Consider the following 18413-nt stretch of genomic DNA (forward strand, 5'->3'; position numbering starts at 1 on the left):
AAATGTATTCTTTTCTTAACAGCTATCACACATATAACCTAACCCCCATATTAAAAGATATCCTCAAATTAAAACTCTTACATGAAAAAAATTTCAGTGTGATATTTCAACTATAAAGGCTTGTTTGGAAATAGACACCTAAGAAGAGAGCTGATAACTTTTTCTCTTCTGTTAATAACAGTAACTGGGCTTAGATATTCTTTTACAAGTAACATAGACCATAATGCCTTACTTGTTCTTAATATCACAGTTTCTTAATCTTGCTCTTCCCCCATTGTGTTAGAGCATTTTTTCAAACAGCTTTTCACAATGAACAGGAATTTTTCTGCAAGTAAAACTCTCAAGAAAGGAAAAGACAACTTACAGGGAAAAAAAAAAATGCAAAGTGTGTATCTAATAAGGGACTTAAATCAAGAGGTCATACAGTTCAGTAATAAAAAGACAACCAAATAAAAAGCAAACAAAGGCTTTAAGTGGACATCTTTCCAAAGAATAGGCAAGAATGTCCAATAAGCACATGGAAAAGCACTCATTGTTAATCATTCAGTTCAGTTCAGTTGCTCAGTTGTGTCCGACTCTTTGCGACCCCATGAATCACAGCATGCTAGGCCTCCCTGTCCATCACCAACTCCCAGAGTTCACCCAAACTCAGGTCCATTGAGTCGGTGATGCCATCCAGTCATCTCATCCTCTGTCGTCCCCTTTTCCTCCTGCCCCCAATCCCTCCCAGCATCAGTCTTTTCCAGTGAGTCAACTCTTCGCATGAGGTGGCCAAAGTACTGGAGTTTCATCTTTAGCATCATTCCTTCCAAAGAACACCCAGGGCTTATCTCCTTCAGAATGGACTGGTTGGATCTCCTTGCAGACCAAGGGACTCTCAAGAGTTAGTTGTTAGGGAAATGCAAATCAAAAATACAGTGAGATACCACTTCACACCTTCTAGGATGACTGCAGTCAAAAAGACAGTAAAATATGGAACCCCTTCATCCATTGTTGGTGGGAATGTAAAATGTGTAAGCACATTGAAAAACAATCTGGCAGTTCCTTAAAAAAATAAACAGAATTACACTCCTCAGCATGGCGTACCGGGGCCAGGGCCAGAAGGTGATGGTGCAGCCCATCAATCTCATCTTCAGATACTTGCAAAATAGATCGCGGATTCAGGTGTGGCTTTATGAGCAAGTGAATATGCGGATAGAGGGCTGTATCATTGGTTTTGATGAGTATATGAACCTCGTATTAGATGATGCAGAAGAGATGCATTCTAAAACAAAGTCAAGAAAATAACTGGGTTGGATCATGTTAAAAGGAGATAACATTACTCTGCTCCAAAGTGTCTCCAACTAGAAGTGACAGATGAAGTGAGAAACTGTTTGGCAATACCGTTGGTGTTTTAGGTGTCCTTTATTAGAGATGTAGTTCTAAAACATGTATTCATATTGTTCTGCTCATCCTTATGTTATTACCAGATGACAATAAATGCTGTGGGACTGTTAAAAAAAAAAAAAAAAAGAATTACACTCCTAGGTACATGTATCTTCAAGAGAAATGTAAATGTCTGCACAAAAACTTGGATGCAGATTGAAATCATTGCTACAAAAAGAAGTCATTTTTGTAGCAATGTTTATTTCCACTACTAACAATATATTATATAATGTTAATATTATACAATATAGACATTGTTATATTTCAAACTCTGCTTGGTATTATATTTATGAATATTGCTTTCTATTTATTTTGTTGCTGATGTTCAGTGGAAAATGAGATTGCTCAGATACAGTTATAGAATTTTTGAAAGGTCCATAATACTCTATATGTGTATGTTTCAATTGTATTTTTAGATTTACTATAGAGATCTTATAAATCTACTTTGTTCTCTTCAATTTGTAAATGTGGGTATGGTAGAGGGAAAAACTAGTACCCTTGAAAGTTTGAACTCATACCTAGTTAAATCTACAAGTAATATAAATATTTTAAGTTCCTATATGATATGGATTCCTTCTTAGTCATTACTGTGAATGAGTTAAGTCCAGACTTTGGTAGTTTTTTCTTTAAAGACATATTAAATGTCCACAGTAAATGAATGATAAAAGTTTGTTATTTTTTTGTGTCTGTACTAGATCATGCTTTACGATTATGGAATATCCAGACGGACACTCTGGTGGCAATATTTGGAGGTGTAGAAGGGCACAGAGATGAAGTTCTAAGTGCTGTAAGTTGAAAGCTGCAGGGCAGTGACCTTCAGGCTACAAAGCTGGGAGCACTCCCGATAAGAAAGCGTGTGGTTTGTTTCATGTAGCTTGGCAGGCAGGTATTTCATTTACTGTGACAGACAAGGTTTTAACTTAAAGATGAAGAAATAAAGCAAGTAGGCTCTTTGTGTTTTATCTGTACTCTTGCACATGTTTTACCAGCGCCTGGATTCTCATGAAAGAATTCTGTGAACTTGTTCTTTTCCTTTTTTCATCTAAAATCACGAAGTGACCTTTTGTTGTTTCTCAGTTATTAAAGGAAAAGGTTAACCTATTTGGCAATTAAGAAATTTTTTCACCTTTTATTTGAAGTTGAAATATAAGTTACTCATTTCTAGGAGGTGTTGTTCACACTGACTTTTAGATAACTCCCTTTGATGGCATGGTGTTGTCTTTATGCTTTGTATTACAATCTGTTGATCTGTTGTAGTGATATTAAGTGTTTTTAGTTAAGTTTCAGATTTTGTGTTTAGGTTTATTTACGTTCTGTGTGTAGCATACTTATTTAGTAGTCTTACAGCTCTTCAGTTTTTGGGTTTTTTTTTTAACTATTTTAAAAGGGCATTATATTTTGAAGCATGTGATATTTTAATTGGAGGTACTAAATATTCCTATATGCTTTCGTGAGAATCATACCTACCTTAAAGGATTTTCTAGAACTTGCAGAACTCCATCTGGCTTTATGTGTGAAAAAACAAAGACTACTGTCCTTCCTTAAAAACTAAATGAGAGCTTCTGGCTCTAGAGGTGTCTTGTTGCTATTGATAGTGAGGTTATTAGGAAAAGTTACAGCTGCCAGACTTCTGAATTCAATAAACACCAAACCTGAAGCTCTCAGGCTTTTGTAAAACTGTGTTCATGATTGATTCAAAGGTTGGATTAACATAGAATATCTAGATTAATGAGGAAAGTACTCTCCTTAAATAGAACTCTCTACTGTTATTTCTTAACATGAAAGTAGGGGGTAGGTTGTATCTCTTTTGTACCAATAGGAGTTCACTGCTAGAAGGATTGATGTGTGAGATTGTCATTGACACATGTACCGTGTGCTAAAATAATGATCTCTGAGCCTCAGTGTCTAATCTGTGAGATGAGGTGTGGAATAAGGTTGTTACAACAGATGATCTGTTAGGAGCTCATTAAAAATTAGTAAACAGCAAATGAGGAAACGTTGCTTCCTTTTTAAGACATATTTTTCTTTATTCATTTAAAAAGTGAACTCTAAAACCAAGGTACCCAACTTATCTAAGTGTTTTGGCTTAGATGTACAAGTAAATTTCAGTTGTTTAAAGGACTCCTAATTTCACATGCAGATACCAGTTTCATTGCTTCATCTGGGTTGGACAAAGAAAAATAACAACCATTCAGGTTTTTATGTCATAGAATAATTGTTTTACCTCAGCATTAGATTCAGCCTTCAAAATCAAATTGGCTAAAGATAATTGAATAGATAAAACTAAATTAAAAGAGTTTACTTCTTACCTGCCATATTGCATAAGCTCATATATTGTGGTGATAACAAGTCAGTTAAAAGTAAATCTTGAAAGTGGTAAAAACTTTGTGACTTATGGCCTGTATATATGAAACACAAAATGTTAGTGTTGTGGTTTGAAATACAGTTTTCACAATACTGGACATGAGATGAAAATCAGCATAATTTGGGGAAATAATTTACATATTTAATTTAAGCTTTTCTGTTTTATATACAGGATTATGATCTTTTGGGTGAAAAAATAATGTCTTGTGGTATGGATCACTCTCTTAAACTTTGGAGGATCAATTCAAAGAGAATGATGAATGCGATTAAGGAATCTTATGATTATAACCCAAATAAAACTAACAGGTAACAGCTGTAGTGTTTAAAACAATGTGCTATCTCATGCCTTTGAATAGTGTTTTACTTTTTCAAAAATTGTTATATAAGTCTCCAGTATGGAGTTGAGAACCCCCTCTTTTAATAACTAAGGTATAATTTATATGCCATAAAACTCATTGAATTTAAATGAAAGCCTTTATTTTTATCTAATTATGTTTGTGGCTCATTTTTCAAAATCCCTTTCAGTTATATTTTTCTCTTAATTTAGTAGCCCATTTCACATATTTTATTTAGTTATGCATGTGCTAATGTTATTAGCACTGCTTGTCAACCCTGTAAATTCTAATTAAAGACAGTAAGTCATAATTTTTTCAATGAGGTTCTTAACTTTAATTCATGATAAATGCTTTCCTTTATTTATTTATTTATTTTTTAATGCTTTCCTTTAAATGATACTCATGTCACTAAACAGAGAAAATTCAAAAGCAGGAGCTTTGTTCTTAGGGACTACTTGTGGGAACTTTTCAGTTTTCTTATTTTTGAAAAACCTCAGTTCTTAATTAATTTACTCTCTTTTTCAGAATCTTATCAAGCTATTAACTCTTTCACTATGACTATCCTATGTTTGTAAATGTTAACTTTGTTTGCTCTTTTCATTTTAGCAGTTAATTCCCTGGTTATCGACCCACATTATGAGTAGATTGTTAGTTGAATTTGTAACCATAAGTAAATATTTTAATACAGTGACATTCATCACATCTCAGGCCTCTTAAGAATTGGCACAGCTTTTAAATTCTGTTTTAAAACATCAGGGGTTAGTACAATATTAAATTTATGTTTTTATATTTTCTAGAGCTCTGGAATAAATAGAAGTTGTTGTATTTTACAGCTTACAGAAAGTAACAGTGAATTATGCTGGTCTTCTTGAAAGAGGTTAACCATAGATTATAATACATATTTGGCTAAAAAGCAATTAATAAAGCTATAGTAGTTAAGAATTTATATCAAGTCATTAATAACATTTTAATGTTTTAATAAAGAAAAGATCTGGGAGTTTCCTGGTGGCCGAGGGGTTAGGATTCCAGGCTTTCACTGCTGTGGCCCTAGTTCAGTCCCTGGCTGGGGAACTGAGATCCTGTGAGCCACCCAAAAAAGGTAAAAAAAAGATCCCACAATTTGAATTGGAAAATGTATTTGAAATGATTGAGCCCAACATCCTTTTTATGTATGAGGGAAAAGCCAAAGAGAAGACTTGTGCCCAAGATACAACTAATTCATGGCATGTGATACTTCTTCAGTTACTTCACTTTAAAAACTGAATCACTTACTAGATTAGAAATGTTAGGTATACATTTAATTAACTGAAGAACTGGTAGCAACTTCTCTAGCTTATGGTTTTGTCACAAACATCTTTAAGGAAAAATTGTGCCATATTTTACTTTTCTAAATACAGGAAAAGTTCTAACTAATAAATGTCAAATTCCTGTCAGATGTCATCTTCAGAAATTGTTGTTCTAGGCAGGATTCGCACCTAACTTTATCTTTACCAGACTTTGAAGTGTGTCATTGTTTCTGAAAGATGACTATCTTTTGAAATAAGGTAGGTGTGTTAACTTTCATAGACCATTGTTAATATGAAAGGATTGAGTTGGTAGCTTAGCATCTTCTATGAGAAATTTTCAGCTCTAAGCAGATGTCTTTTGTTATTGGTTAAGATAACCAGAATTGAAATAATTGATTTTGGTCTATATATAGTAAGGCATAAAGTTGCAGTTATTATAAATGAAATTTCATAGGATAAATACAGAATTCAGTTGCGAGCTAATAATGGAGTAAAATGTAGAAACAAAAACGGAATGAGATTTTAGTTGCCGGTAAACAGATCAGAAGGTATTTAGTTTTATAGGAACATAGACGAACTAATACTCATCTGTTTTTCTTTTCAGAGTTTTATAAATCCTAAAAGGAAAATTAGTGAGCTTCTGCTACACATTTTTCTCTTAACTTTTGTTATTTCTATTTCAGGCCATTTATTTCTCAGAAAATTCATTTTCCTGACTTTTCTACCAGAGACATACATAGAAATTATGTCGATTGTGTGCGATGGTTAGGTGATTTGATACTTTCCAAGGTATGGTAACTGTTGTTAAGCTGTATTTCCATTGTTTGTGTGAGTTGGAACTCTGCAGGGAGCACAGTTTTTTATGCAGTTGATAAATTGTGTAACAGATGGGAAATGGCTTTTTTTTTTTTTTTTAAGTCTCATGATACTTTGAAACTTCAGAAACTTATTTTAGGCATAAAACATCCTGATGAACTATAATTTGTGCTCCAGTAAGAAAAAAAAATGTTAACTTGCAAGATGATATTCTCTGATATCCAGTGTTACTGTAAAATTACCAATATCTAAAGCCAGTAGTGTTTTTTTTGGTTTTTGTTTTGAATGTTTGTGTCCATTTTAGTGAACTTACATGTATAAAAACAAACAGATGGAGTTGGCTCATGGGCTCTAGTTTGCCAGCCCCTGCTCTAGTATGTTGATATATATTTTTTCTACTGATAATTTAGGGAAGTTGGTGGTGATGTCATCTGAACATTTAGGATTGTCAGATTTGAACAAATTGCTATCCAGTTTCTTCTTGGTATAGGTTTCAGGGCATTTCACTTTTTCTTGGGCAGAGCCTGATTATTTATTTTTTCCTTACCAATGAGGGTAAAGAAAAAATTTTACTTTTTTATTTTTTAACCTTTGATTTTGAAATTAAATCCACAGGAAGTTTCAAAGACAGTTTAGAGAGGTTTCACATCGTCCTTCACCCAGTTTCTGCCATTGGTTACACCTTATATATACAGTATCAAATCCAGGAAATTGACATTATAAGTGTATGTGTATGTATAGTTGTATGTTATTTTATCACATGTGATTTTGTCATTTTAAGAATGTTTCTGTATGGGACCTTTTAAGATTATTTTTCACTCAGTATAATGCCATCCAAGTTGTGTATATCATAGGTCTCCCTTTTAGTTGCTAAATAGTACCCCATGGTATGGATGTACCACAGTTTATTTAACCTTATTCATCTATTGTAGGACATTTTGGTCCTTTCCAGTTTTTGGCCTGTTACAAATAAAGCTGCTATTGAACAGTCGTGTGTAGGTTTTTGTGTGGACTTACGTAAGTTTTCACTTCTCTGGGATAAATGCCTAGAAGGGCAATTGCTGGGTCATGGTTACGTTTGTTTAGTTTTTTAAGAACCTGCCAAACTATTTTCCAGAGTGGCCGTGCCATTTTACATTCCCACCAGCAATGTATGAAAGATGCAGTGTCTTCGAATCTTCGCCAGCATTTGGTACTGTCACTATTTTTTATTCTAGCTGTTCTGATAGGTGTGTAGTGATACATCATCATGGTCTTAATTTACATTTCCCTGATGGTTAGTGGTGTTGAACATCTTTTTTATGTGCTTATTTGCCATCCATATATCCTTTCAATGATGTCTCTTCGTATCTTCTGCTCATTTTCTAATTGGATTTGTTTTGTTTTTTTTACTGTTGAGTTTTGAAAGTTCTTCATATATTCTAAATCCTGTGTCAGATAAGTAGTTTGCAAATTTTCTCTTCCAGTCTGTAGCTTGTCTTTTCATTCTCTTAACAGGGTCTTTTGCAGAGCAAATATTTGCAGTTTTGATAAAGTTTAATTTATTTTTTTTTTAATTATTTTTTATGGATAATGCTTTTGCTATTATTTTGAAATGCTCTTCACTAAGCCCTGGATCCTAAAGATTTTCCCCTGTGTTTCCTTCAAAAGTTTTTGTAATGTTTTATATTAAATTTATGGTCCATTTTAAGTTAGTTTTTATATGACATTTAGGTAGAAAGTTCATTTTTGCCTATAGTTTATCCAGTTGTTCCAGTACCATTTGTTGAAAGCCTGTCTTTCCTCCTTTGGATTGCTTTTTGCACTTTTTTCAAAATTGTATGGCCATGCTTGTATGAGGCTGTTTCTGGTTATTCTATTCTGTTCCCTCTACCAGCACTACATACACAGGCTTGATTACTCTAGCTCTGTAATAAGTCTTGGAATTGGTAGAGTGATTTCATCCACTTTATTCTTTTTCAAAATTATTTTCGTCTAGTTCCTTTGCCTTTCTATATAAGGTCTAGAATTATCTTGTCTACATTTACTGAAAATCTTGCTGGAATTTCTTTGAGGGTAAGGAACATTTTAATTGGAATTGTGTTAAACCTGTGTATCAATTTGGTGGTGAATTAATATCTACTCTGCTTAGTTTTCTTGTCCTTGACTGGTATGTCTGTTCATTTATTTAGACCTTCTTTGATTTTTTATTATCAGCATTTTGTAGGTTTTTTTAAATATAATTTTTTTATTTTGTTTTTTGGGTGTGGTGGGGTTTTTTTGCTGCATAGGCTTTTCTCTAGTTGTGGCGAGTGAGGGCTCCTCTCTAGTTGTGCGTGGACTCCTCGTTGCAGTGGCTTCTCTTGTTGCAGAGGACAGGCTCTGTCCTCTGCAGTGCATGGGCTAAGCTCTGTGGCATGTGGGATCTTCCTCGATCAGGGATCAAACCCATGTCTCCTGCATTGGCAGATGGATTCTTCACCACTGAGCCACCAGGGAATCCCCCAGCATTTTGTAGTTTTGAGCATGCAAGTCCTGTACCTACTTTGTTAGATGTATACCTTAAGTATTTCTCTTTTTTGAGTGACTATAATAAATGGTATTTCTGATTTCCATCTCTTTGTGTTCATTGCTAATATATAGAAATAAATTTATTTTTGTGTATTAATCTTGAGTCCTATCTATTTTAACTACTTATAGTTCAAGAAGGGTAGTTGGAGGGGTTTTTTTTTTGGCTAATTACTTGGGATTTTCTACATAAATCATTTCATCTCTAAATAAGGACAGTTTTTGTATATTCCTTTCTGAACTGAATTTGTAAAGAACTTTCCATTTCTTGTCTCATTTAACTGACAAGATTCTGGCGCTACATTGAATAGCAGTGTTAACTCATTAATGACCGGGGGATTTTTGCAGAAACTAACTCCTGTGGCCGGTGATATTTATTTTGACTGGTCAAAAATTAGTTCTGTTATTTCACTAACACTGTACAGGTACCTGTGGTCAGTTACACCTGACATACCTGTAATTCCTCCAATTTTTGTGAAATGTTGTCTTCAGTCCACTCTGCTGTAGAAGTACAGGAGCAGTCTCCTGCACTGTAGCATTTTCACTTTGTATCAGAATCTATCACTAAGATTTTTTGTTGGTCTGATATTCACATCATCTGAATTAGAACTATATTCTGGAAGAACTATCATCTTCTGAGACACTAGTATATATGTCACTTAGACATAGAACGTATCTGCATAAAATTCACTGAAAAATTCTTCCTCAAATTTCGTGACATGTCAGTTCTGAAAATTTTATGTTTATAATATACACAGAGTTGGAACAAAATGTAAGTGATAATGACAGTCATAAGTTGTATGATGAACCCAAAACATTGATACATCTCCAGTCAATAGCATTCAGGTAACAAAAGATATATTAATATGTCTCTGGTCAGTAATGTGTTAAGAGAAGACTTCCTAGGCTTGTTTCTTATGTTAAAGGGGGAAAGAATTCAGTCTTTTGCAATTACACATATCAGCTGTATGATTCTTTTTTAGTACTTATTTTTGGGCTGTGTCAGGTCTTAGTAGTGGCACTCGGGACCTTCGTCACCTCATTCAGGATCTTTCCTTGTACCACATGGGCTCTCTGGTTGTGGTGCGTGGGCATAGCTGCCCTGTGGCATGAGGGATTTTAGTTCCCCCGCCAGGGATCAAACCAGTGTCCCCTGTATTGCCAGCCACTCTGGACCACCGTGGAAGTCCTAGCTGTATGATTTTTGTAGATGTTCTATATCCAGTTGAGAGTTGTTCTTTTTCCTAATTTTTTCAGAGTTTTATCATGAATAGGTGTTGAAGTTTGTCAAATGCTTTTTCAGCATCAACTGATAGGATCATTGTTTTTTCTATTTTAGCCTGTTAATGCAATGAACTGCACTGATTGTTTTTGAATATTGAATCACTGGAATAAGTTTACTTGGTCATGCTGTATAATTCTTTTTATATGTTGCTGAATTCTGTTTGCTAATATTTGTTAAGAATTTTATGTGTATTAATGAGATATAATATTGGTCTGAAGTTTTGTTAGTTGTCTTTGTCTGGTTTTGATATCAATAATACTGGCATTTGGGCCTAAAAATTTTTGAGGAGGAATTTAAAAATTAAAAACTTGATTTCCTTAAAAGTGAAAAGGTTGTTCTAATGAAGTTTCATATTGGGTGAGTTGTGGTAGTTCGTGCTATTTCAGGAATTGATCCATCCCATCTAATAGAAAATTTATGTGTGGAGAGCTGTTTGAGTATTCCCTTATTACCCTTTTGATATCTGCAAGGTCTTTAGTGATAGCCCCTGTTTCATTCCTGAAATCAGTAATTTATGTCTTCTTCTCTTCTGTCAATCTTTTTAGGAGTTTGTCAAAATTATTTTGTTACCTCCTGTCTCCCTTTTTTTAGTTTCCTATGAGTGTATTTTGTTTTTCTGTTTGCTAGTTTTGGGAGCTTAGATTATTTAGTCAAGACTTTTCTAATGTAAGCTTTTGGTGCTATAAATTTCCCAGTCAGCACTGCTTTAGCTGCTTCTCACAAAAATTTTTTTGATATGCAATGTGCTATTTAGTTTTTGGTAGTGGTTTAGTCACTGAGTCATGTCTGACTCTTTGCAACCCCATGGACTGTATGTAGCCTGCCAGGGTCCTCTGTCCATAGGATTTTCCAGGCAAGAGTACTGGGTTACCATTCTCTTCTTCAGGGGATCTTCCCAACCCAGGGATCAAACCTGGGTCTCCTGCAGTGCAGGCAGATTCTTTACTGACTAAGCTACTAGGGAAGCCCATTTAGTTTTTAGGTGTTGGAAAAGTTTCATTATCTTTCTCTTCTGATTCTAGTTTGATTCCATTTTGGTCAGTCAGTATATATTCTTTATGATTCTGATTCTTTAAAATTTTTCAGATTTGTTTTATGACCCTGTTTTGGGTATGTTCCATGGGAGCTTGAAAAGAACGTGTTCTATTGTTAGGTGGAGTGTTCTGTAAATGTCAGCTAGATCCTATTGGTTGCTGCTGCTGCTAAGTCTCTTCAGTTGTGTCCGACTCTGTGCGACCTCATAGACGGCAGCCCACCAGGCTTCCCAGTCCCTGGGATTCTCCAGGCAAGAACAATGGAGTGGGTTGCCATTTCCTTATCCAAGATCCTATTGGTTGACTGTGGTTGAATTCTTCTGTTTCTTTGTTGATGTCTGTCTGCTCTTAAGTGCTGAAGTCTTCAACTATAATCATGAATTTTTCCCTTTCTCCTTCAGTTCTGTGACATATTGCAGGTCTGTTGGTTAGCATATACACATTTAGTATTGCTTTTTCTTGGTAGCTTGACCCTTTTATCATTGTGGAAGGCCCATCTCTATCTCTGGCAGATTTTTTTGCTTTGATGTCTCCTTTTATCTTATAGTATAGCCGTTCTTTCTTTCCTTTAATTAATGCTTACATGGTATATCTATTTCAAACCCTTTACCTTTAATCTATGTGTATTCTTACATTTGAAGTGAGTTTCTTACAACATACAGTTGGGTCATACTGTTTTTTAATTCACTTTGAGAAACTGTTTTAGCTTGTAAATTTAGACTGTATTTGAGCCTTAAACTTACCAATTGTTACATTGTCTGACATTTAATTTTTTTTTTTTTTTTTTCATTTTTCTGGGTTTTCTCCCCTAAATTCCTGTAGGTTATACGCACATATTTTAAAATTCCAATTTGATTTATCTGTACTACCTCTGAGTGTATTTCTTTGTGTAGTTTGTTTTGTTTTTATATTTGCTCTGGGAGTTGCAGTATATGTATGTGATAATCAGTATATCAGCATTTTACCACTTTAAATGCAGTATAGGAAGCTTATCTCCCACTTTGTCCTGCACTTATAATTGTTTTAAATATTTCCTTTACAATTGAGAACTTTGTTAAATAATATTAAAATTTTTGCTTGAACCATCAAGCAGAATTTAAAAACTTGAAGAAAAGGAGAATTTTGTGTTTACTCATTTTGCTTTTTCTGTTGTTCATTCCTCCTTTCTAATATTCCAAGATTCCTTCTTTTATCATTTCCTTTCTGTTCGTAGAACATTCTGTAGCTATTGATTTAGAATGTTGACAGATTCTTTTAGTTTTTCTTAGTTTAGGGATGTCCTCATTTCCAATTTATTCCTGAAGTGTATAGAGGATTCAGTGAATCCCACAGTTCTTTCTTTAAACATTTGAACAATGTTGTTCCCCCTCTTTCTTGTCTCTGTCATTTGTAATGAGACATCTGCCACCATTGGAATTGGTTTTTCCTTATAGCTTAGGTATTCTTTCTGACTTAACTGCTTTGGGAATTTTTTTTTTTCCTTTATTTTTAGTTTTCAGAAATTTGACTGTGCTCAGCTTGATATTGATGTGTTTGAGGGATTCATTTACTGTCTTGAATCTGTAGGTCTTTAGGGGACATAATTCGTCCCAAATATGGGGATTTTTCAGCCATTACTCAAATTCTTTTTTAATCCCCTTTTTCTCCCCGCTCTCCTCTAATGATACTTTAGATTTTTTGTTTGGTCCCTGAGACTCTGTCATTTAATAAGTCTGTTTTTCTTTTTTCAGTTGGTAACTTCTTTGTTCAAGTCTTGTTCAAATTGGGTAATTTCTACGTTCTGACTTTAACTTTACTGACTCTCATCTCTCTTCTCTGGTGAGCCCTTCAGTTGTTCTTTATTTTGATTATAGTATTTTTAGTTCTAAAATTTCCACATGGTTCTTATCTTTTCTTTTCTTTGCTGAGACTGTATTCTAAGTGTGTTTGTAATTTCTTATTGAACCATCTTTTTTTCCAGATTTTTTACTTTTAATTTTGTATTAGGGTGAAGCATTTTTATGATCAGTTCAGTTCAGTCACTCAGTCGTGTCCGACTCTGCTCTAAAATCCTTGTCAGATAGTTCTAACATCTGTGTCATCTCATTGTTTGTGTCTCTTGTTATAATTTCTCATTAAAGTTGAGATTTTACATTTCTTGGTATGAAAAATGAATTTTGATGGAGATATGGATATTTTGGGTACTGTTAGGAAACTCGGGCTCTTATTTAGCTCTCTTACAGCAGGCTTCCTTTGATAAATTTTCAGCTGTAAAGTGAATGCTGCTTCATGATTGGCAGGTCGCAGGGGACATTCCCCACTTGGTTGACTTGGTGGTGATGTCTCTTTTCTATGGGGCAGGAGTTCAGGCTTTTCTCGGGGACTCCGCTGACACCGCCCTAGCAGAGTGGGGTTTGGAGCCCGCATGACTGCTCCCTGGGTGGTCTCGGCTGACACTGTGGTAGGTGGTTGTGAACATCCTGGTGCTCTGCTCAGTTCAGTCAGTCAGTTCAGTCGCTCAGTCGTACTGACTCTTTGCGACCCATGGACTGCAGCACGCCAGGCCTCCCTGTCCATCACCAATTCTCTGAGCTCGCTCAAACTCATGTCCATTGAGTCAGTGATGCCATCCAACCATCTCATCCTCTGTCGTCCACTTCTCTTGACTCTTTGCTACCCTGCCTCTAATACAACCCCAGCCAGAGAGGAGGAGGAGGAGTCACGTCATTACCATGAGGGGTAGGGAGGAGTCAGCAGGGTATTATGTACTTGAAGTGTTTAGTTACCACCTGTGAGAAGGGATCCCCACTGGGACTTTGCTGGTTCGTATGTGGGCAGGTCCACAGTTTTTTCTGTGGTATTGTTTACCTGAAAATTTTCTCTTATGCTGGGTTGCCACTTTACTGGTCCTTTGGAGAGAGTAGGCTTTGGGGGGTTTGTTTTGTCTTTAGCTTTGTTGAGTCACTACCTTCTCTAGCATGTAGTCTGGGATACAGAAAGGAGGCAAAAGAAAACCAAGGAACTCAGTGTCCCTCATGTCCCAGGGTCCTTAACCAGTCTGCCTCCTCCCTGCCCTTCAGACTCTTAAGTTGTATTTAGTGAGATGAATAGGGAAAAGTACCTCTACTTCATTGGTTGCTGGAAGCAGATGTAAAAAGGCAGTAGGTCTAAAATTTCTGCTCTTAGAACTTAATCAGATGATAGGAAAAGATATCTGCGTTTTAGGTAAGAGGCTGAACTGAGTATTGGTGGTCTCAAATCTGGCTCCACATCAGAACTACTGGGAGGACATTGTAAAAACAGATTCCTAAGCTTCATCCCCATGTATTCTACATCTGGCACAAGGACCTGCGGATTTGTAATTGTTAGGAGCTCTCTGGATGACTTTCAAGTACAGCCATCCATTAGTGTGGGTAGACTCTTTTTACCTCCCTATGCTTTAGCTCTCTGTGAGGGGATTCTACTGACTAAGGGTCCTTTACCAGTACAGTCAGTAAGAAGCACTTGAAGAGCTATGTTACAGTTCTGCTGCTTTGGCCTCCTCTCTCAGAAATTGTGATTCAGTGGGGTTGGGACCAAGATGTGTTTTAAAGAAAGCTCTACAGGCTGTCAATCCAACTGTGCACTTAAAAGAGTCACCAGACTGGGTGCTCTCTAAGGTACTTTACAATAAAGAACTTGTATAATGGATCTGTAACCCTGGGATTTTATATAATCTAAAAAAGGCAGAGAAGAAAAAAACATGTTCTTCACTCCCTAATCTCCCTATGACCCCGCTGTTAAACCATTGAAATGCCAGTGAACCCCACAGGGCTACCATATGTGGTTGTGTGGAATGTGTCCTGTAAAATTCCAGTAAGCACCCTTCACCTTCACCAGGATTTCTCAGTCCTGGGTCTGAGATAATGAGGTCAGACAGTTCTTTTTTTGTGGGAGGAGCTGTTCTCTACATGCAGTTTTCAGCATTCTCTGGCCTCTGTTAACTGGAAGCCAGAGACATTGCCAGAGATTCCTTAACTGGCAAACCACTAGCCTACACAGTAATATAAATAGTGCCCTCTGTGTTGCATTTTCTTCTCCCATTGTATTCTCCACCACTTGCTACTAAAGTAGAATGTATGTAAAGATTTCACTGTTGCAGGACAGAGAAGGTGTAACTCAGCCCATTTCACTCCCATCCCCTTACCAGTGTCAGGATATTGAATCACTGCTTTTATTGCCTTCTGTATAATCCGATCTGTAAGGCCCCTTCTATGAATTCATTAGCTTTCCTACAACATCTATTGAGTACCTACCATGTAGTACAGATACTGCAGACGAAGGATTAATAGTTAACTGTATAAAGGGAACCACAGGAGATTGGAACCGCAGGAAATTAGAAGTGAAATAAAGAAAGATGGAATTAGCAGGGGTCATATTGAAGAACCGTGTATTCTAATATGTTTGTAACTTTATCTTTGCTGTAAAATACTTAAGTCTCTGTATGCTGAAGTAGTTAAGGCTAAAACTTGGTTTGGAAGAGAAGTTGTGACTTCAAAAATGAATATTCTAGATAGTGTAATGCTTTTGTATTGTTAAAATCTGTTGATAATCTGTAAGTGTAGATACTGATTCTGCAAATACAAATGAATATGTTTATCATTGGACTCAGTTGAGGGATAACCAGGTTTAAAGAGCTGTGAATTCTGAAATGATAGTTGAGAAAAGCTTTGTTTGTAATGTTTAAAATTCAGTTCTACAATTAACATTTCTTTTTTATCTTGTGTCTTTTTTTTAAGTCTTGTGAAAATGCCATTGTGTGCTGGAAACCTGGCAAAATGGAAGATGATATAGATAAAATTAAACCCAGTGAGTCTAATGTGACTATTCTTGGGCGATTTGATTACAGCCAGTGTGACATTTGGTACATGAGGTTTTCTATGGATTTCTGGCAAAAGGTAGCAGCATATTTTACATTTTGAAATTATTTGACTTAAAACCATGCAATTTTAGTTTTCTCTGAGTGCATCTGTGTTCTCTTTCCTCTTTAAGTGTAATCTACCTTGATTTTTTGTATTATTTGCTTTGGCCTTTGATGTTATTTATTCTCCCCTTGTGGCTCTGCACACCATCTGCAGTGCTTATTATAGATGAAATTGACAGGTGTCAATGGTGGCAGTTAGGTGTTTACTTTCCATAACATCTGTTAGTAAGATTTAATGTTTTGGTGATTAGAATTTTCATCTTCTTATATAGAAAACCAGCATGGAAGATAGAGACAAAATATTAGTTATCTAAAATTTTACAGAAGTTTGGTATTAGAATTTTATGGTAACAAATTACTTGGTTATTTCTTTCTATATAAAAGCTTTGGAAATTTTCTGTGGCTTTTATTATAGTTCTTTAGGGCAGAATGAAGAATATATGCTAATTGTGTACATTGTATAGTTCTTCAAAAATTTGCAGAATGGTTTAATTTATTCAAGACACCTTTGTGAAGCATTAGTTTCTCTTATCTTCATTTACAAATCAGAAATATAAGATGCAAAGAAATAACCAAGAGCATTGCCATAGGGTGGAGCTGTTTGTGCAATAAGAAAGATATCTAAGGATTGCTTGAAATTTTTACAGCTTATATTAATAATTTGATAGGTTTTTGTTTTGTTTTTGATGGGTTTTTAAAATATGTTTATACAGATGCTTGCATTGGGCAATCAGGTTGGCAAACTTTATGTTTGGGATTTAGAAGTAGAGGATCCTCATAAAGCCAAGTAAGTATTTAGAAATTCCTCTTCATAATTTCTAACTTTTCCTTCAGAGTGTTGTCACTATAGAGTAAGTAAGTGATACTTACAATGCCATCCTTAACATCATTTGTAACATTTACATTCTCAGCATATTGTAAAGTATTTCTTTTTTATTCTAATAATTGTTTTTCCTGAGTACTTTGGTACTAAGTTACATTCACTGGTTTTAAGTTTGACACTGACAGCATTGTGTATGTGTGATATTTAACCTGTTGTCATGTTTTCTCCCTAGATGCACGACGCTGACTCATCACAAATGCGGGGCTGCTATTCGACAAACCAGTTTCAGCAGGGACAGCAGCATTCTTATAGCTGTTTGTGATGATGCCAGCATTTGGCGCTGGGACCGACTGCGATAAAGTACTTTTCCCAATCAAAATTAGCGTGTGTTTTCTGTGTACAATAGAACTAATGTATCCTGCTAGTAAGGGCACATAGAGCATTTAGAGTTGTCTTTCAGCATTCAATCAGGCTGAGCTGAATGTAGTGATGTTTACATTGTTTACACTCTTTGTACTGTCTCCTGCTCAGACTCTACTGCTTTTAATAAAAATTTATTTTTGTAAAGCTGTGTGTTACTTTAGTTTGTTTCTATTCATTGTGATGCAGTGTTGAAAGTAATAAAATTACACCTTATCTTTTTTCAGTGATGATTTATTGTTTTATTTGCCTAATGGAAAAAGCTATAAAACATAGTGATTAAGTATAAGTTCTGAAACTAAACTGAATTTTAATCTTGGCTCTGCCATTAACTGACCTTGGATAATTAAAAGGATCACGTGATTTAATACATGTGAAGCAATTTGAACAGAATTTGACTCACCAAACCCTTAGCTTTATTGGAAATTGTATTTCCTATGGTTTTATATTTCTTAATGATTTCTTCTATACTAACTTTGTAATAAGCAGTCTATAAGAGTTATATAATATTTTATCTTTACAGTTAGGAAACATTGCCATTTGATTTACAACTTCATCATTAGTAATCTTAGTGGAAATATTATCATCACAGCAAGGGAGGAGAGGACACAGCAGCTTAAATGCAAATGAAGGAAATGGAGAATGTGTTTGTATAGTGAGTTCTTGTCCCCTTTTCTAGAAGAGTATTGGTTAAAACAAACAAATTGATATCATAGGGTTGAAATACTTAGTGATTTTGTCCCAAACATAGGGTACTTTGGTTATATTTACAGAAAAGAATAGAATTAAAATACAAAGCAAGAATAGGATTAAAATACAAAGGCCAGAAAAATCCTCCAAAGAGGACCAAGATGACATACGGAGCATTTAACCAGAAGCAGAAGAAAACCTGAGCAATCATACAGATAAGGTAGGTGAAATGAAGGGAACCAGGGTAAAATACAAAAGAATGAATTTTGTCCAGCCCAGTACAGAAGTACTGTACAGTCCAGTACAGAAGTCTTTGTCTACATCTCTGATTATTTCCTTAGGCTCATTTGTCAGAATTAATAGGTGAAAGGGCATTTTTGTTAAGGAACCAAATTCATTTGCTCCAACAGTGTAGGTTTCTAAACTCATGAACCTTTTCTATAAAT

At 35.3% G+C, this 18413-nt stretch overlaps 1 protein-coding gene and 1 pseudogene across 4 annotated transcripts in view; both read left to right on the forward strand.

Annotated features, from left to right (window-relative positions):
• EED (embryonic ectoderm development) overlaps positions 1-17424 on the forward strand; it is a 31137-nt gene extending 13713 nt beyond the window's left edge. For 2 of the 4 annotated variants that reach the window (XM_055581558.1, XM_055581557.1), the window contains 7 exons: positions 2121-2212; positions 3962-4095; positions 6094-6199; positions 7344-7418; positions 15850-16008; positions 16748-16821; positions 17090-17424. In XM_055581558.1, the coding sequence (XP_055437533.1) occupies positions 2121-2212; positions 3962-4095; positions 6094-6199; positions 7344-7418; positions 15850-16008; positions 16748-16821; positions 17090-17216 (767 nt within the window). In that variant the 3' untranslated portion in view covers positions 17217-17424. Of the gene's footprint in view, positions 1-2120; positions 2213-3961; positions 4096-6093; positions 6200-7158; positions 7244-7343; positions 7419-15849; positions 16009-16747; positions 16822-17089 lie in introns of those variants that run through there. The other 2 variants (XM_055581560.1, XM_055581559.1) reach the window with 2 other exon arrangements.
• Positions 1049-1507, forward strand: LOC129652672 (small nuclear ribonucleoprotein E-like; annotated as a pseudogene).
• Positions 17425-18413: the final 989 nt, after the last annotated feature.

Source organism: Bubalus kerabau, chromosome 5, assembly GCF_029407905.1.
Source record: "Bubalus kerabau isolate K-KA32 ecotype Philippines breed swamp buffalo chromosome 5, PCC_UOA_SB_1v2, whole genome shotgun sequence".
Lineage (NCBI taxonomy): Eukaryota > Metazoa > Chordata > Mammalia > Artiodactyla > Bovidae > Bubalus > Bubalus kerabau.